We start from the raw sequence: 17,301 nt of genomic DNA, 5'->3' as shown, positions 1-17,301 counted from the left end.
ATTTGTCGGTGTTAGACTTCAGTTGCCACTTCTCAGCCCATCTGCCCAACTTTCTAGATCCTGTTTCAGTAGCATACTGTCATTAACAACCCTGCCAACCTTTGTATCATAAGCAAACTTGGACATTAAGTTTGATATACCTTCATCAATAATACCGATAAATGTACAAAACAACAAGCCGAACACCAAACCCTGGGGAACTTCTCTAATAACATTAGTCCACGAACAGCAGTGTCCATCGATTACCACTGTGTCTTCTCCCACTGAACCATCCCTTTTATCCATTGTAGCAACTTGCCATTAATGCCATGCCATATAATCTAATTCAGAATATATATATTATAGTATTAAATAAGGAAATGACATTTTAGATTTTGCATTGATTACACTCAGCAAAAAGAAAACATTCTTTTGGTCCCTGTTAAAATTTAGTGTTTGTTGTGGATTATCACTGAAATCAAATATGGCAATGGTATTGCTGTTTACACTCCCCAATTTAAAGAGAGAAGGGATTAAAGTCGAAAACTGTTTCTAGTAAAAAAGATATTTGATGAACATTTAAGAAAATGTTACATACAGGACTAAATATTGGACAACAGATCTGTTAACTTTATTCTATTTGTAAAAAAATGTTTATCTGGTAACTAAACACTTTTATATTTTTTTTTTTTTTTTATATAATCATCCATTGGTGTCTCCCATATGAGATTCCAACAATAGTTTGCCAGCATATTTGTACTCCATTTTCCTTGGTATCTTTTTCCATTTGTGAAATATCTTGGTCAAACTTTTCACCATGTTCATCAGAGGCCACTCCAAAGTTCTCAGGAAAAGGGTCTAAATGGGAATGTAGGAAATGAAGCTGAAACAACATGTTGCATCCCAACTCTCTGTACACTAAAATCAGCTCATCCAGAATTTCACCACAATTTTGTGATTTCTCATTGCCTATAAAGTTCCGGGAGACATTTTTGAATGCCTTCCAGGCTTTTATTTCTCTAGCATTTAATTTTGTAGTGAATTCCTCATCTTGGAATAATGGTTTGATTTGAGGACCCACAGAAATTCCCTCTTATCTTGGCTTCGCTGATTCGAGGAAACTTTTGCCTCGGACAGAAAGATCCTTTTTTTTTTTTTTTTTTTTTTTTCCCATTGCTTTTACAAATATTTTAATCAAATATAGATTGATATGCAATGGAAGTAAATGGATTTTTGATTTATCCACCAAAGAAGGATGGGCTAAATTTTTCTGGCCTGGTGTAGTTTCTGAACTGTCTGGCCATGGCCTTTTTTTTTTTTTTTACCCTGTAGCATTTTTTTTAGCATTTAGCATTAGTAGAGGCATTTGATGCAAGAAAGCAAGCTTATGCAGCATCATCCAAAAAAAAAAAAAAAAAAAAAAACACTTCCACTTCACCCCTCTGTTCGTTCAAAATACCTGTCCAGCTGAGCCTTAAACTTATTTAGGCTATCAACCTCCACCACAAGGGATGGAAGTCTGTTCCACCAACCAACCAACCACCCGCTGGCTAAAGGCAAATTTCCGCACGTCTATCCTACATCTGTCTTTCCTCAATTTGAATTTATAGTGGCAAACTTTGCTCCTGTGTCCCACTCGCATAAAAAGCAGCAGTATTTAGTATATCCACCTTGCAATCCAGTCAGCATAACTACCATATTCCATTTGTATTCTTGATGGCATGTTTTTTGCAAAAGAACCTGTAGGTTCTCGTACATTTCCTTCATGTGAACTTTTCGATTTCCTTCCAGTGGTATAGATGGATTCTTATTTCCATTATGGATTAAAACTACTTTCAAACTGCCTTTGGATGAAATGAAAAGTCTCCACTGCTCGGAGATGTGCTCGAGTTGTAACTCTTTCTCTAATTCCTGGACATTTGCTTGTGATAAATCAAAGTACCATCCATGTAGTAATAATAGGTTGTAATGTTACCTTGCCTCTTTCTATAAAACGACACCCTTTTCAAGAAGATTCCACTGCTGAAACCGTGATCTTAGTAATTGAGCCTTGGTTTTGGAGAGGTCTAAATCTCTGACCAAATCATTCAATTCTGCCTGAATGATTAGATATGGATTTACAGTATCAAAAGTTGAAAAGTCTAGATCTGTACTCGTTCTGGGTTCTGCATCTTCTGGAGACTCATCTTTCGATCTTGAATCAGATTCAAGTCCATAAGTTTCTGGTGGCTTTGGCACTGGTATTGTATCATAGTGAGAAACCAGCCATACAGCAGAAGGTATATAGGGGTACTTTACTTTATGCTTGGATTTCCCAGAAAACAAGAAATATTGGTCATGCAAAAGTAACAATCGTTTGTGGTCTTGAGGTTACCGCCATATCACCAGAACAGCAAACGGAATTGATTTATCACTACCTCTAAGCCAACCTGTTTTATGTCCTTAAACATGAGGTACAGGAAATCTTTGGAGCCCATACTTTATCTTTGTCTCTGACCTTACATCCAAAATAGTTTGTCGGCTTTCCTGGAAGTTGTGACAGTGGCTTTCACTGCGATTTTAATACTTCTCTGCAAATGTAGCAAAAGCTATCAGGCTTATTTTGGCAAGAATGTGACATATTTCATGTTCGGTTGAGATACACATACATAAGAACACAATTAAGAAATTGTAGATTTTTATTTCTAAATGAAATACAGTTCAAGATTTATGCTAATGCACACCAGCACTTGTTTAAATAAACTAATTCACTAAAATGCTTGTTCACTTTGTTCTCCAGTCGCTCTCTGAGACACAGACACTTTTTGAAATACGAAAATGCTTGCTTGGTGTGGAACCCACTCGTATGTATACCAGCAGAGAAGTTTCTAGAAGGCTCACAGCATTTCTAGAGAACTCCTTGGAAAGTTCTAGAACCTTACAGAAACATCCCGATCTTTCTTCCACATGTAACAATATTCTAGTACATTGCGGAACATTCTCAAATGTTGTAGAAATCTCCCGAATGTTTTAGGGAAAAAATAAATAGATAGAAAAGATGATTAAACCAACTACAGGTCTTGGTTTTCGGTCATTAACCAACAATATTTGAAAACTGAGGGTGATGAGAACTTATGAGTTTTCGAACATATTTCAACAGATTTTCTCGTAGGAAATTATTTCAGGGAGGAAATTGATGAAGACCAGTGTTACATGGTGTAAAAAAAAAATTGTAATTTAACTGTAGATACATAATTACTTCATATGTTCAGTAATCACTGAATTTGAACACCTACCTAATACCGTGTTAGGCCACTGTTTACCTAGGCATTGACTCCACTAGCTGTCTGAAGATACCCATAGAGCACCGTGGAAAATCTCCCTACCTGTAAGGCTTTCCACAGTGTCAGAATAAATGATGGTTGCATGTCTTTATGCAAACATCTTACAGGTACTCAATTGGCTTGAAGTTTAGCGAATTGGCAGCCAATCAAGATGGACGATAATGTCACTGTGTTCCTCAAATCACTGATGCACAGTGAGGGCCTGATGACACAGTGCATTATCGTCTTGGAAGATCCCATTTCTGTCTGAGAAACATGCAACATAGTAGGGTGTACATAGTTTCCTAAGAGCTGCCAGTAGACCTCACCACTATCACCTGAGAATTGGAAATCCAGAAGAAATAAATCCAAAGAAATAAATAAATTTCTTTGGACCTGACTGTTGCACCGGCAACTGAATTGAGGAGGATCCGTGACCAGTTTGTCCAAATTTGGCAGCAGAACTGGAACAATTGGTAGAGCCACATTCCACTTCATCCCTTCAGTCAGGGAGCTTAATAAACATTTCCTCTCCTGGTTCAACCCAGGACTTTATGCGACGTACATCCTCACTGGACATGGTAACCTGAATGCCAAGCTGTATAGCTTCCACCTCTCTCAAATCCCCTATTGCACAGTGGTTCCCAGAGCACATACTATTAGAATGTCCACACTATGCTGATCTTTGGCAACCTCTTCAGTTGCTAACTGAAGTTTATTCACTTCAAGAAGCACACCTCTTTGTTAGACTCCAGGGAAAACTACGATGCTTTCTCTCACTATGCCAACAAAGTCTTCAAAAAAAGAAGAAATTATCTGATGCTGAACAATACCACATAACCCTGAATGAATTCTCCTGGATATTCCGTCTTTACAGAGGATATACATGCCTTCTCACACAGATGTAACACTATCTGAAGAGACCCACCTGAACTGGATTACATCTGACAAACTTCAATACCCACATAGACCAGCAGACTCCACTACAAACATTGATCCAAAACGATACTGACCTGAGACTTCACCACCTGTAATGGCACACCCCGACTGACTGCTCACTGGACTGAAATTTTTATCCACTTCAGATCACACGGACTTGTCAACTGCTGACCCCTACCTCCACAGGTGGGAACTCTCTCCTGCTAATCCAGCTGGGTTTTGATCTTTGCTAGTTTTGATGCTCAGCTCAGAGCAGGAAGATAGACAATCCTCTTAGAGACTAGCTGACCTTGGTAGCCTAATACGGGACCCTTCTGCTGCCCCCTTTGGGGGCGAGATTAATGAACGCCACTGTTCAGACTTTTTTTCCTTTTACTTTCCTTCATTAATCTTGTAACTTCTATTTTTCTTAGGGATGTCTCCTACTTTCTCGCCACACCCATGTTTTTTTATGGCAGAAAATGTTCACGATGCTTTAAAATTCACATTTTTTAGGTTTCATTTTATATTAAATCAGCGACCGTGAATAGTGGGGGTTTACTGTATACCTATATAATAATTTTATTCTTTATATAGAGGTACTAAATAAAGATCAATTATAGATCACCAAAAGATTAAAAAGATATGGTACAATGGATATTGTACCGTACCCTTTCTATAATGAAATAAATATATAAATTTCAAAAAAAATAAATAACAATAATAATAACTTTTATTATTACATGGCACCCCAAGAATGTTGTTGCAGCACCCTAGTGTGCTGCGGCACCCCAGTTGAAAACAACTGGTCTAAAATCATCAAAATGTTCCTTTTTTTTTCTAAAGCCATTCTGCTGTCCAATTTTGATAACCAAGACTGAAACATTTTGACTGTAAGCCAAGCACTTCTATTGGCCTTATAATCACAGGGAAGTTGGTTAACTGCTTTAAAACATCTTGGCTTGGAAAACTTACCAATCACAAGTGGGCGTAGTTTTGTACTGCCATCTGAATTACAGCATAACAGAACAGTGAGTCTTTGTTTACTTAATTTTCCACCATGACAAGACTCTCCTCGAACAGCAAATGTTTTGTTTGGCAGAAAATAAGAAAATAAACCTGTCTCGTCAAGATTAAAAATATCTTTTGCCTCATATTTTTCAAGGGTGGACCATACAGAACACAACCTTTTCTTTGTCTACTAATCTAGACTTGATGCAAACATTTTGCAAAACCAAGTTATTCCTGCCTTTAAATCTTTGGAGCCAGCCACTGTTGCATTTGAAGTCACTAATTCCATGTTGCCGAGCTAGATAATTTGCTCTTTCTTGCAAAATCAGTCCTGATATTGGGAAATTAGATACACACACTTGTTGGTACCACTCAAAGTTTTGTTTCAAGCTCCTCATGTTTTGAACCAGGAATTAGTTTCATGTTTTTTTATCGCTGCTCCAGTATTGAGCACTTCAAAGTTTTCTTCATTTTTCAGTATTTTTGATAAAGTAGGTAAAGGGATGTTGTATTTCTTTGCAAAGTCCGTTTTACTTTGTTCCATCCTATCAGCCTCTTGTATAATTTTCAGTTTAATTTTCAAGGCACCTCCGTAGCCAGTTGGGAAGGAGCAGCAGTGCATAGCACACGCTTCTTGATTAGACCGGGGTTCGAGCCCGTCACCACCAAGTACGGAGGATGCGGAAAGGTCAGAGAATGACCATCGCATATCCTGGAGGAATATGGCCTTAGTTGCTAATGCTCCCCAAACCAAAATAACAAATAATCAGTTTAATTTCCTGGCTTAATTCTGTCCGTCTACGTTTTGTCGCCATAACACTGCTAGATAAGATTAATATAAACAAATTTTAAATTAATTTAGACAAGTTCCGAAAAAGACATCAGCTCAGATAAAATGACACAAAAAATAGATTGCTGTATATGATAGCAAAAGACTCTTTGAACTGGGGTAACAATTGCAACTGACTTTATTTCCGTGGAGGGCGAGGGAGTGCATGTAAACAACTTAGAAAAACTTTTTATTCTTTTGTTAATTAACAACTCATCCTTCAGAAAGATGTTTTTCAGAGTGCACTTGATGTTTTAGTTACCATAAACTGCTTTTGTTTATACAAAACTAATTTCTAACAAGTCAGTGCCATCCTTCGGAAATTAGGGAGCCAGGTGGCCAGGGGCAATAATTGGATCGCTCTGCCGAGATTTGTATTAAACATACAAAATGACAATATTTATTTCTCATGGGGTGAAAAAGAACTTTGTAATGCATATTAATCGAATTTTGTAATAAATGAATATATTTACATAGAAAAGCCTATCCTTTCGCAAGGGAATGGCATGTGCTTCATATAAATGAGTACTTTGTATAAACCGAGTTTGTATTAAAGAGATTTTACTGTAATTACATTAGTCCACAAAGAACAGTGCCCATTGATAACTGCCATCTGTCTTCTCCCACTCAACCAACCCTTTATCTATAACAGTAACTTGCCCTTAATTCCACTTACCATCTTGCTCCAATTTGTGTAGTACTTTTATGTCAAAAGTCATGAAAAGCCTTCCAGAAATCCAAGTACAGTCGAACTTGGTTATAACGAGCATCAAGGGACAGACAATTTCCTTGTAACCATTGCTCACTATATCAGTGATAGCGGAGATGGGGAATCCCATGGGCCGTTAAACAATAAACACTATCAATGCATTAAATCTACCTCCTATTTTTTTAAATTCTCAATAACTTGATAAAAAGATAGATTCAAAAAACAAAAGAAATATTAGAGAGAAAAAAATAATAAGTATATCTACGTATTATTTGTATTAATATGCTTGTATAAATTGTAGTACACTTAATATTAAACACAATTTATTTGTCTATGACTTTAAAACCATACACTTAATAATAAACACGATTTCAGTTAGTCTTTATTTATGAATATTAATATTTGTCTTTAAAGATTTTACTTTGATATTTCTTAAGTTTCCCCTTAAAACACTCGATGCGTTAAGTCTCATTACTTGCCTCAGTTCCTACAGAAAAATTTACTAATGTGTCAAATTACACCTTGAGCTTGTGAGATTGTAGGCACTGATTTTGATTCACTTTCAGTTGTCATCATATCTACAATGTCACTCCGTAGGAAGACCACTAGTTAATAAGTTGCATCGACTGAATTTGTATTGTCATCAACAATACAAATTCATCTGTGTTATCTGTATTAAAACCTACAACATTGTTACATAGCAACCATTCCGATAATGGTAAGTTGTTTTCTTTGTTTCCATCTTCATCTACAATTGAAATTTCATTTGAATTTAATTTCGATTTCTTGAAGCAATTCAATATGGTTGTCAAAGTAACGTTCTATGCATCATTCAATAAATTTATAGCATCCAATATCGATATAGACTCGGAAAGTTTCTGTTCTCTTTGACTGATCAGATGTAGAACTGGAAATATCTTATAAAATCCTTTCAAATTCTTGATTACACTTATGTTCATTGGTTATAAAATTGATGTCGCATTGGGAGACAAAAACGCTAGCTTAATATTGTACAAACTTTGAATCTAGGGATCTGCAAGACAGTTATCATCTAACAATAAAATGTTTTTCTTCTTTTTGAATAGCTCCTTATTCCACTCATTTTATGTATTGCCGAAAAAATTCGAAGTCATCCAAGCTTTCTTGCGTGTTTTTTTTTTTTTTTTTATGTAAATGCCAAACACGAGAGGTATTAGAACCTATAGTACTTAGTATCGTGCTTGGGTTGGAGATTGAGAAGACGAAAGAAGATATTCGTTGACATTGGACTTGAACTTCTGTAGACTGTAATTTCCAGGAAATATGTACGAAGGAAGGTTGTTCCAGAAAACGGCAGTTGAATGAATAAACGAGGAAGATGAAAAGTTGGTTCTGTGAGTTTGAAGTTGGACAGTAAATGGATGTTGGCTTGTGGCAGCACATGTTCAGACTGTTTTGAAAGAGAGCGAGAATTATAGAAGCCAATTCAGAAGAACAGTGCCCATGGAAGTATCTGTAGAAGAGGCAACTTGAGGTGATACATCGGGATGGAAACTAAATCCTTATTGATTGGAATGACGAACCTACTGTGTTAGAAATCGTAAATAGTGTTTATAGTATGTCGTTTGACTCTATTTCTAGTGTATTTCTAGTGCTTCAGCTGTGCCATGCCATTGAATACCTATCTAACAATGAAATTAAGCGATTGCTGCAACTACCGAACCTTCTTCTGGTCCGTTGTAGAGTTCTGATATGCCTTTGTTCTAACAGGATTTCCTATCAAACGATGGGAGTGCCAAAGAAATCTTCAACGTTGAAAGAGCTACCCTTGAAACTGAAGGATCTATTGAGGATGCGCCTCGACATCTCCTAATCCTGCTCACAGGATAGGAACTGCTAATCCTAAATTAGGATAGGATTGCACCGCGACATGTGGCTACTACAAAGGCTGAAAATTGCCTCCCTTTTTTTTTTTTTTTTTTTTCTCTCACTTTTATCTTTTCTCAATTTCTCTTAACTTCCTTTTATTACGGCGGGGCCCTTCTCTGACCCCCCACTGCTCTTCTTTACTTCCGCACCACCCTAACTTTTCCAGGTATTTTTATTTATTTTATTATTTTTGTTTTGTTTTATTTTATTATTATTATTATTATTTTATTTATTATTATTATTATTATTATTATTTTATTTATTATTATTATTTATTATTATTTTTTATTTATTTTTTATTTTTTTTTATTTATTTTTTTATTTATTTATTTATTTATTATTTTTATTTTTTTTAATTTTTTTTTTATTTTTTTTAATTTTTTTTTTTTTTTTTTTTATTATTTTCTTTTTTATTTTTTATTTATTTATTTTTTTTTTTCCGAATTTTGCCTATCCTGGAACTTTGTTCCGGTATAGACTAGCATGAAGGTAGTAGATCCTGGCCACCTCCACGTGGCGGGGATGGGGGGTGGGAAGCTGTGACCAGGTGTTGCTGCTTCCCACTTGCTAAGAGCCAGGTACCGGCCGACTACATAACAACAGAACACATCATAACATTTACACACCCAACACACTACATACAAATGGCCGGTTCTGGCGTGAACCTCAAAACAAGAAGTAGTAGCGGCTAATGGGGGAAACCCTGGGGTCCGCCACAACAACACATGAATATCCCCTGAATATCCCCCCTGTAGAAGAGGCATGCAGCAGAAACAGTACGTCTATGAGACAGCGGGTGGAGAGACTCTGTTAGAGATGAATCATCAATTAACCTAACTGCCCTCTTCTGAATGGAATCAAGAAGCCGGAGAGAGGTTTTGGGGGCACCACCCCAGATGTAGGAACAATATTCCACGGCAGGGCGGATTAGCAATTTATACAGAGTGAGCAGCTGTTTGGAAGAAAAGTAATGCCGAGATCGAAAGAGAAAAACCAAGTTTTTTAGATGGAGAGGAAGCAATATTTGTAATGTGCTTGTGCCAAGAGAGATTAGAAGTCAGGGTAATCCCCAAAAGAGATAGTGGTTCCTCGGTATACATCTGTGATCCGTTCCAGATCCTTGGACTTATACCAAACGAATTTTTTCCATAAGAAATAAAGGGAAAATGATTAATCCGTTACCATGAAAAAGTCCTATTGTTATCGGCATATTATACATTGATGGGGTTGTATAAAATAATTTAAACATTGCTTAATACTAAAATACATAAATACAAAAGCAATTACTGTAGATGAAATAAATGAAAATTTAACAAACTTTAACTTTCTCTTTTCTGTCTCTTTTGCCTACATGTACTTGGACCTGGTTGAGGATCACCAGGTTTGATGGTTACTAAAAATCTGTCCAAATAACAGGATGTTTCAGAAATGTGACATTGTCTGGTCATTCCAGACAATGCTATTATGGCTTGTTTGGGCTTTGTTGAGGTGGGACTTCTCTGCAAAGTTTTTGACATCCATCCATTTGGCAAAGATTTCCTTAATTAATGAAGTAGGGGCTTCCTCTATCTCCTCCTCCAAGCCTGAAGAGAGTGTATCCATCATAGTCTTGTGCTCCTCCTTCTCAAGTTCCTGCAGCTCCTCAGTACCACCTAGTACTGCCTGGTAACGGAGTGGCAGCATTCCTCCATGTGGTGTAGGTGCCACATCTCGACCCCGCTTACATTGGTTCACACCTGGGCGGTCACCCACCATGTACTTGTGCATGGAGGTTATATCCAGTATTACTAACAGTCCAACCATCGTGAAGGTGCAAGCAGAGGATTTGGCTGTCACAGACTGTCTGGCCTTCACCAAAGTTGGGTCCACTTGAATTGAGTGTCACCTGAATATCAGTTCCATCAGCGTTTTAGACTCCCAGGTAGCAAGTATAGCTTGTCTGGCATATCTGAGAGAATATCTGTGACAACTTCAAGGACCAAAGTTTGCAGTGTAATCCATGGGAAGGTTCCTTACATTTTTGAAACACTGAGATTTTAAGGATTTTCTTATAACAAACTTTTTTTTTTTTTTTTTTTATCAATTCCTGTCATATTTACGCATACGAGCAGTGTCAAGAGTCTGATTTTTTTTTCCACCAACACAATTTACCCTTTAAATTAGCATTAGCATTAGTAGAGGCATATGATGCAAGAAAGCAAGCTTATTCAGAATCAGCCAAAAAAAAAAAAAAAAAAAGAAGCACAACCACTACTCCCATTTCACCCCTCCGTTCGTTCGAAATACCTGTCCAGCTGAGCCTTAAATTTGTTTAGGCTATCAACTTCAACAACAAGTGATGGAAGTCTATTCCACAAACCAACTGCCCGCTGGCTAAAGGCAAATTTCCATACCTCTATCTGACATCTGTCCTTCCTCAATTTCAATTTATGCCCTCTCAGGTGATTATTCTGAGCAAGAGGAAGAATCCCATCCACACTGAGCATGCTCAAGCCATTCAAAGCCTTATACGCCTCTACCAGATCACCTCGCCGATGCCTCCAGACTCTGTAATTTGCAAAACTTAAGCCTTTCTTCGTAAGAGCAACCCTTTGTTCCATTCACTAATCTTGTTGCCCTTCTCTGTACTCGTTCCAGCAGCTCTGCATCCTTCTTGAAATGAGGCCTCCAGACCTGTATACAGTACTCAAGGTGTGGCCTGACCAATGCCTTATACAAGGGAATAATCACATCCCTATCCCTGCTAGAAAAATTCCTGTATATCATTGACAAGACACCATGAGCTACTCTTGCAGCTCGTCTGCACTGCTCAGAGAATTTCATATCTGCCTGCACAATTACCCCCAGATCCTTTTCATTCTCCACCACTGTCAGCGTAGTACCACAGAGTTGATAAGTTGATCTGGGGTTACTGTTTCCCATATGTAGTACTTTACATTTGTCAATGTTAAACTTCATTTGGCACATCTCAGCCCATCTGCTCAACCTTTCCAGATCCTGTTGCAGCAGCATAGCATCAGTAGTGTCCTTAACAACCCTGACAGCCTTCGTATCGTCTGCAAACTTGGACATTAAGCTTGATATACCATCATCTCTATTCATCTATATCATTTATAAATACAGAAAACAACAATGGACCCAACACTGAACCCTGAGGAACTCCACTAATAACATTAGTCCACGTTGAGCAGTGTCCATTGATTACCACTCTCTGTCTTCTGCCACTCAGCCATCCCTTTATCCATAGCAGCAATTTGCCTCCAATGCCACACTGCTCCAATTTGTGCAGCACTCTTCCATGCACAACAGTATCAAAAGCCTTTCTAAGATCCAAATATATAATATCAAAGTTATTCCCTGCATCCAGTTCTTTTGTGACTACATCATAGTATCCAATCAAATTGGTTAGACAAGAGCTGCCCTTAACAAAACCATGCTGTGTCTGAGTTATAACTGAATTCTTGTCCAGATGATCCTGCAGTGCTTCTTTAACCAGTGCCTCCATTAATTTTCCTGGAACCAAAGTTAAACTAACAGGTCTATAATTACTTGTGTCAGGCTAGCCGAGTGGGCAGGAGCGAGACTGCAGTAGCACACGCTCTTTGAGTAGACTGGGGTTCAAGCCCCTGACTGCTGAATACGGTCGATCTGCCAACCCGCACTGGACCAGCGTGGCAGATTATGGTCCATTTCCCTCAACATGAATTGTTGAGGAGCCTTCCATCCTGCAGTGGGTGGATAATGGCTGCACTTTACTTTACTTTACTTGATCCTCCTTTGTGAATTGGGATTACATTTGCACATCTCCAGTCTATGGGTACCTCCCCTGAGTCCCAAGAAGCTCTCATAATTATGGCTAGGGGTTTGCTTACTTCCTTTGCTGCCTCCTTTAATATAACTGGATAGATCCCATCCACCCCGGGTGCCTTTTTTATGTTTATCCTCAACAATTTCTCCTCCACTTTCCTCTCAGTTATTAGAAAATCATCTAGCTCTCTGCCAATGTTTACTTCACCTACGGCATTCCTCTTCCTGAATAACTCCTCACGTGTGAATGTAGATGCAAAATACTCGTTTAGATTGTTACCCACCTGAGCCAACTGTTGAACCATCAACATCCAGTGGACCAATCTGATTCATCCCTTTCCTTCTTGAGTTTAAATAGGTGAAGAACTCTTTTCTGTTTTTCTTTGCATCCCTTGCCAAGGATTTCTCATAATCTGCCTTTGCCTGCCTAATCTCCTTTGTGACTTGGTTACAGACCAACTTATATCTATCATAGGCTTCCATGTCACCCATTAATTTGTATGTATCCCATGCATTTTTCTTCTCTGCCATATGTCTCATTAGTTCATCTGACAACCATTTAGGCCTGAACCTTAAACAATATTTCTTGGTTGGTATGTAAAGCCTAGTAGCTTCCAAGATTAGTTCCTTGAATGCTTCCCATTTTGAATTTGCTGTTGGTAACATCATCAGTTGGTCCCACTGTATAGAATTTAAATACTGTCTCAGCCCATCATAGTCGCCTTTACGAAAGCAAAAACCCTTCCCTTTTCCTCTGATGGTAGTTACCTAATTGAGTAAATCCCACTTCAGCACACTGTGATCACTGCCACCTAGTGGTTCCTTTAACTGCAGATTCTTAATGCATGAAGAATCACTACTGATAATCAGATCAAGAGTATTACTCCCTCTAGTTGCCTCCCGAACATTGCTGCTGTAGAAAAACAATCATCCAATAAATCCACAAAAGCCTTGCTAGTGTGTGAGTGACCAACCCACAAATTCCAGTCAATATCTGGGAAATTAAAATCCTCCATTATAAGACTCTGATTTACTGGCCCATTCTATTTTCCTTTACAGTATCTTATTATACTCATCAGAGTCGTTAGGCCTATAGCACACTCCTACTCTCCTTTCTGTAGACGTTGTACTCCCCAAATTCCAGTTCTGCATTACTTTTATCTGTGTGACACCACGTCTCTGATATCCCAACAATATCTGCCTTTGATGTTTTGAGCAAAACCTCAAATTCATCAAATTTATTTACTAAACTCCTAGCATTGGTGTACACGCAAGTATACATGCACCTGTTTCTATTCTTAGCTACCCTAACACAACCCATGTGTTTACTTTTACCGCAATGACTTCCAGCAGTCTCTGAAATATCCTGCGTATTGTTTTTCATGCTTCTGCTCATTCCAATAGAAGCAGTGCAAGAATCTCTTTCACCTCTGCCAGTGGCTACTCTTAATCTATTTGTCTTTGTCTCCCCCCAAGCTAGCAGTTTTCCGACCCACCAACACTGCCTCAAAGACAAATAGATTAAGAGTAGTAATTTTTTTCAGCCTGGACTGTACTTGTTAACAGGAGAGACTGCTTCTACAGGGATGCGATACACTTAAATAGAAAGGGTGCAAGAATATTTGCTGAATCGCATCCCTGTAGAAGCAGTCTCTCCTGTTAACAAGTACAGTCCAGGCTGAAAAAAATTCTACCCCTTGAGCCTTGCACAATCTTTCCAGGGCCGAATTGATCGACAAGGCTCTCATCATATACTCCCTCCTATCGTGTCTGGGCAGAATTGCAGTCACTTTCAAATTCAACCCTACTTCACAGCTTTTTGTTAACAGTGACCTGTACTTGTTAAGTAATTCCGCTGGTCTCCTACTCTTAATATCATTTGTGCCAACGCGTACAACTATATCACCTTTTGTGCCCTTAAAAGATGATATCCGCTCTACAACGTCATCAACCTTTGCCCCTGGCAGACATACCCTAGTCCTGTTCCACCTATCCTTTTTACAAAGCATGTTCCCCGTTTCCCTGACAATTTAAATTTAATTGAAAATTAAATTTAAATGTATTGTCAGGTGTCAAATTATAAAAAGTGGTCCTGTTTCATCGGCATTTTAGATTCCTTCGTCATTGAAATCTCTCCTGATTTCCACCCAAACATGGTCAATTCATTCATTTGGCATTATTGCATCTGCAGATCAAGATTCTCCACTAATTTTTACATAAACAGTGTTATGTCGGTTTTTAAATTGATCCAGCCAACCGTTGTTACACACAAAATCGTCACATCCAAATTGTTTATCAAAAATCGTCACATCCAAATTGTTTAGCAAATTTTTCTCCTTGAGCCTTCAAGATCAGACCGTCTATTGAAAATCCAGCACTTCTTTGTGTGGTGAACCATTGAAACGATGCTTCATTAACATGTTTGTAACCTCACACTTGCAAAAAAAAAATTTTTTTTTTTCCGGTTATGTTCTTTTCCAGTGCCGATATGTGAAGATCTTTATTCTTCCACAATGTCAATACACTTGAAGAGGACAAAGAAAACTTTTTACACACTTCAACATTTTGTGCACCACATTCTAACTCATGAATAATTTAGACTTTTTCGCTAAATCAAGAGACATTTTCTTTTGTTAGTAGACATGTTTCCAAAGGAAGGGTTCGTTTCTAACTGATTTTACTTTAAAATGATAAAGTGATCTGCATAAAAAGTTCTTAGAAGCCCGAAATGCATACAAAGTTCTTAGAAGTCCTAAAATAAATTTATCGTTCAGTGAATATAAGTCAGTCTGTAAATAGGGTAATGTGACAAGCAGAATATCAATGTGCTATTGTATAGCCCTCGAAGGACAAGGTCGTAAACTAGCCAATAATCTGATGCAGGTGGTCATAAAGCTAAGTCACCCTTTTCATTTTCGTCTATTCCAGGAATTGGGTTTTTTCGACTACCCGTGCAGTTAAGAATGTTTGCATACTTACCAAAATTTGTTCGGTATATCTGTGTAGAATGTTTGTTATAACAGTGAGTGATTGTATGAGAATATGCGTAAATTAAAATCATTATGACTTTGCTCATTACAGCCATGATCTCATCATTTCCGTGCTCGTTATAACTAAGTTCAATTGAATAGTATACCAAAATTATTTTTTGCATTTTTGTTCATTGGTCATTGTATCATAGTATCCAGTCAGATTGGTCAGACAAATCCATGCTATGACTGCACTAGAATTACATTCGTGCCCAGATGGTCCTATATTACTTCTTTTAACTGGTATTTTGCCATTGTTTAGCCAATATACTGCGTTATTATTATTTTTTTTTATTTTTTGTAACTGATGTTAAGCTAATACGTCTGTAATTACTCGTGTCACCTTTTGATCCTTTGGGAATTGGGAATACATTTGCACATCTCCATTTCATAGGGATACTTTGAATTCAGGGATACTCCCCTGAATCTGAGAATGCTTGCATAATTGTGACTAAGGGTTTGGTTACCTACTTTGCGGCCTCCCATAATATAATTGTATAGATTCTATCTGCCCCAGTTGCCTCTTGTGTTTGTTTCTAGCATCCCCAAGAGTTTCAGATGATGCATTATGCCTGTATCTCTGCATTTAACTTGTCCAAAGTAACATATGTCACATATGTAACCATTTGTTTAAAATTTTTTTATCAAGCAGCTCACAACCTGTCTTGAACATGGTGCACAATTGGAGATTATGCACAGCTTTAAATTTGCACACCTGCTTGCTTTGTATTGATCTTGTACAAAATAGTATTTTACTAACTCATCATGTTATAGTTTTGCTGATGTTACCATAACTCGGCAAAATTTTTTTTTTTTTTTTCTGTTTTTTTTTTCACTTCAAAGTATCAAGTTGGTGTCTGATGGATGGGCCATCAGATGCAGATACTCAACTCTGTAAGAATTTCCCAGAAGAAATGCTGTTGTCACTGGATATAAAAAATATACTTAATTTCTATTATTCTGACAGGTTGACCGTATTTTATCTTATTTCAGAACTTGCTATTATGGTATCAGTTTAAACAAAATTTGAAATAATTAATTTAAGAAATATTCTATTCCATATTTTTGATATAGGAATGTAGCTGAGGCTTTAGTCAGCAAAGGTTTAGCAACAGTAGTGAGATATCGCCAAGATGATGATCAGAGATCAGCACATTATGATGAACTTCTTGCTGCCGAAGTGAAAGCACAAAAAACAGGAAAAGGACTTCATAGTAAAAAAGAAATGCCTATTCACAGAGTTGTTGATTTATCTGGGGTAAGTTATACTTACAACTTACATAGAGAATGCAAAGTTTAATGACTATCTGATTGAACGGTAAAACTGAAATGTATTATACACATACCAAAATCCCCCACACTTATTTTTTCTTGATTACTTTTTATCTGGAAGAAAATAGCTTGAGTGTTATTTGTAACTTGTGGAATAATTGTCTTTCACTTGACAAGTGAAAGTAGTTCTGAAAGTAATTTATACTTGGTACTTCTACAGGCCCCTAAGTGTGGAAGATTAGTGACCAAAATGATTTCTCTTAGTGATTTACCTTTTTTAATCTGTGTTTGACGCCAATGAAAAAGGCCCAGGAACTCCTCACACAAACAAATTTGATAATATATTAATTATGCCCTGCTCCCATTTGTAATACATCACACTTCTTTTTGTTTTTGTTTTTTTGCCAGTATAGCAAATGTAAATTTTATAAAGAAATTAAAAAAAAAATAATAAACATTTATATTATTACACTATTTTGATCGGTATGAAATTACAAAAAAAAAAAGAATGAGCTATTTTGAATGCAGTACTAAAAC

General features: G+C 37.3%; 1 protein-coding gene across 3 annotated transcripts in view; it reads left to right on the top strand.

The window, feature by feature from the left end:
* The window catches only part of LOC150084519 (staphylococcal nuclease domain-containing protein 1-like), a 313,589-nt gene that overhangs the window by 154,478 nt on the left and 141,810 nt on the right, over positions 1-17,301 (top strand). For all 3 annotated transcript variants that reach the window (XM_090376405.1, XM_090376406.1, XM_090376403.1), the window contains exon 10: positions 16,567-16,750. In XM_090376405.1, the coding sequence (XP_090232531.1) occupies positions 16,567-16,750 (184 nt within the window). The remainder of the gene's footprint in view (positions 1-16,566; positions 16,751-17,301) is intronic.

The sequence above is a fragment of the Mastigoproctus giganteus genome, chromosome 6 (assembly GCF_048544385.1).
Source record: "Mastigoproctus giganteus isolate SK-2022 chromosome 6, ASM4854438v1, whole genome shotgun sequence".
Taxonomy (NCBI): Eukaryota; Metazoa; Arthropoda; class Arachnida; order Uropygi; family Thelyphonidae; genus Mastigoproctus; species Mastigoproctus giganteus.
This window is presented reverse-complemented; position numbering and strand designations above follow the sequence as displayed.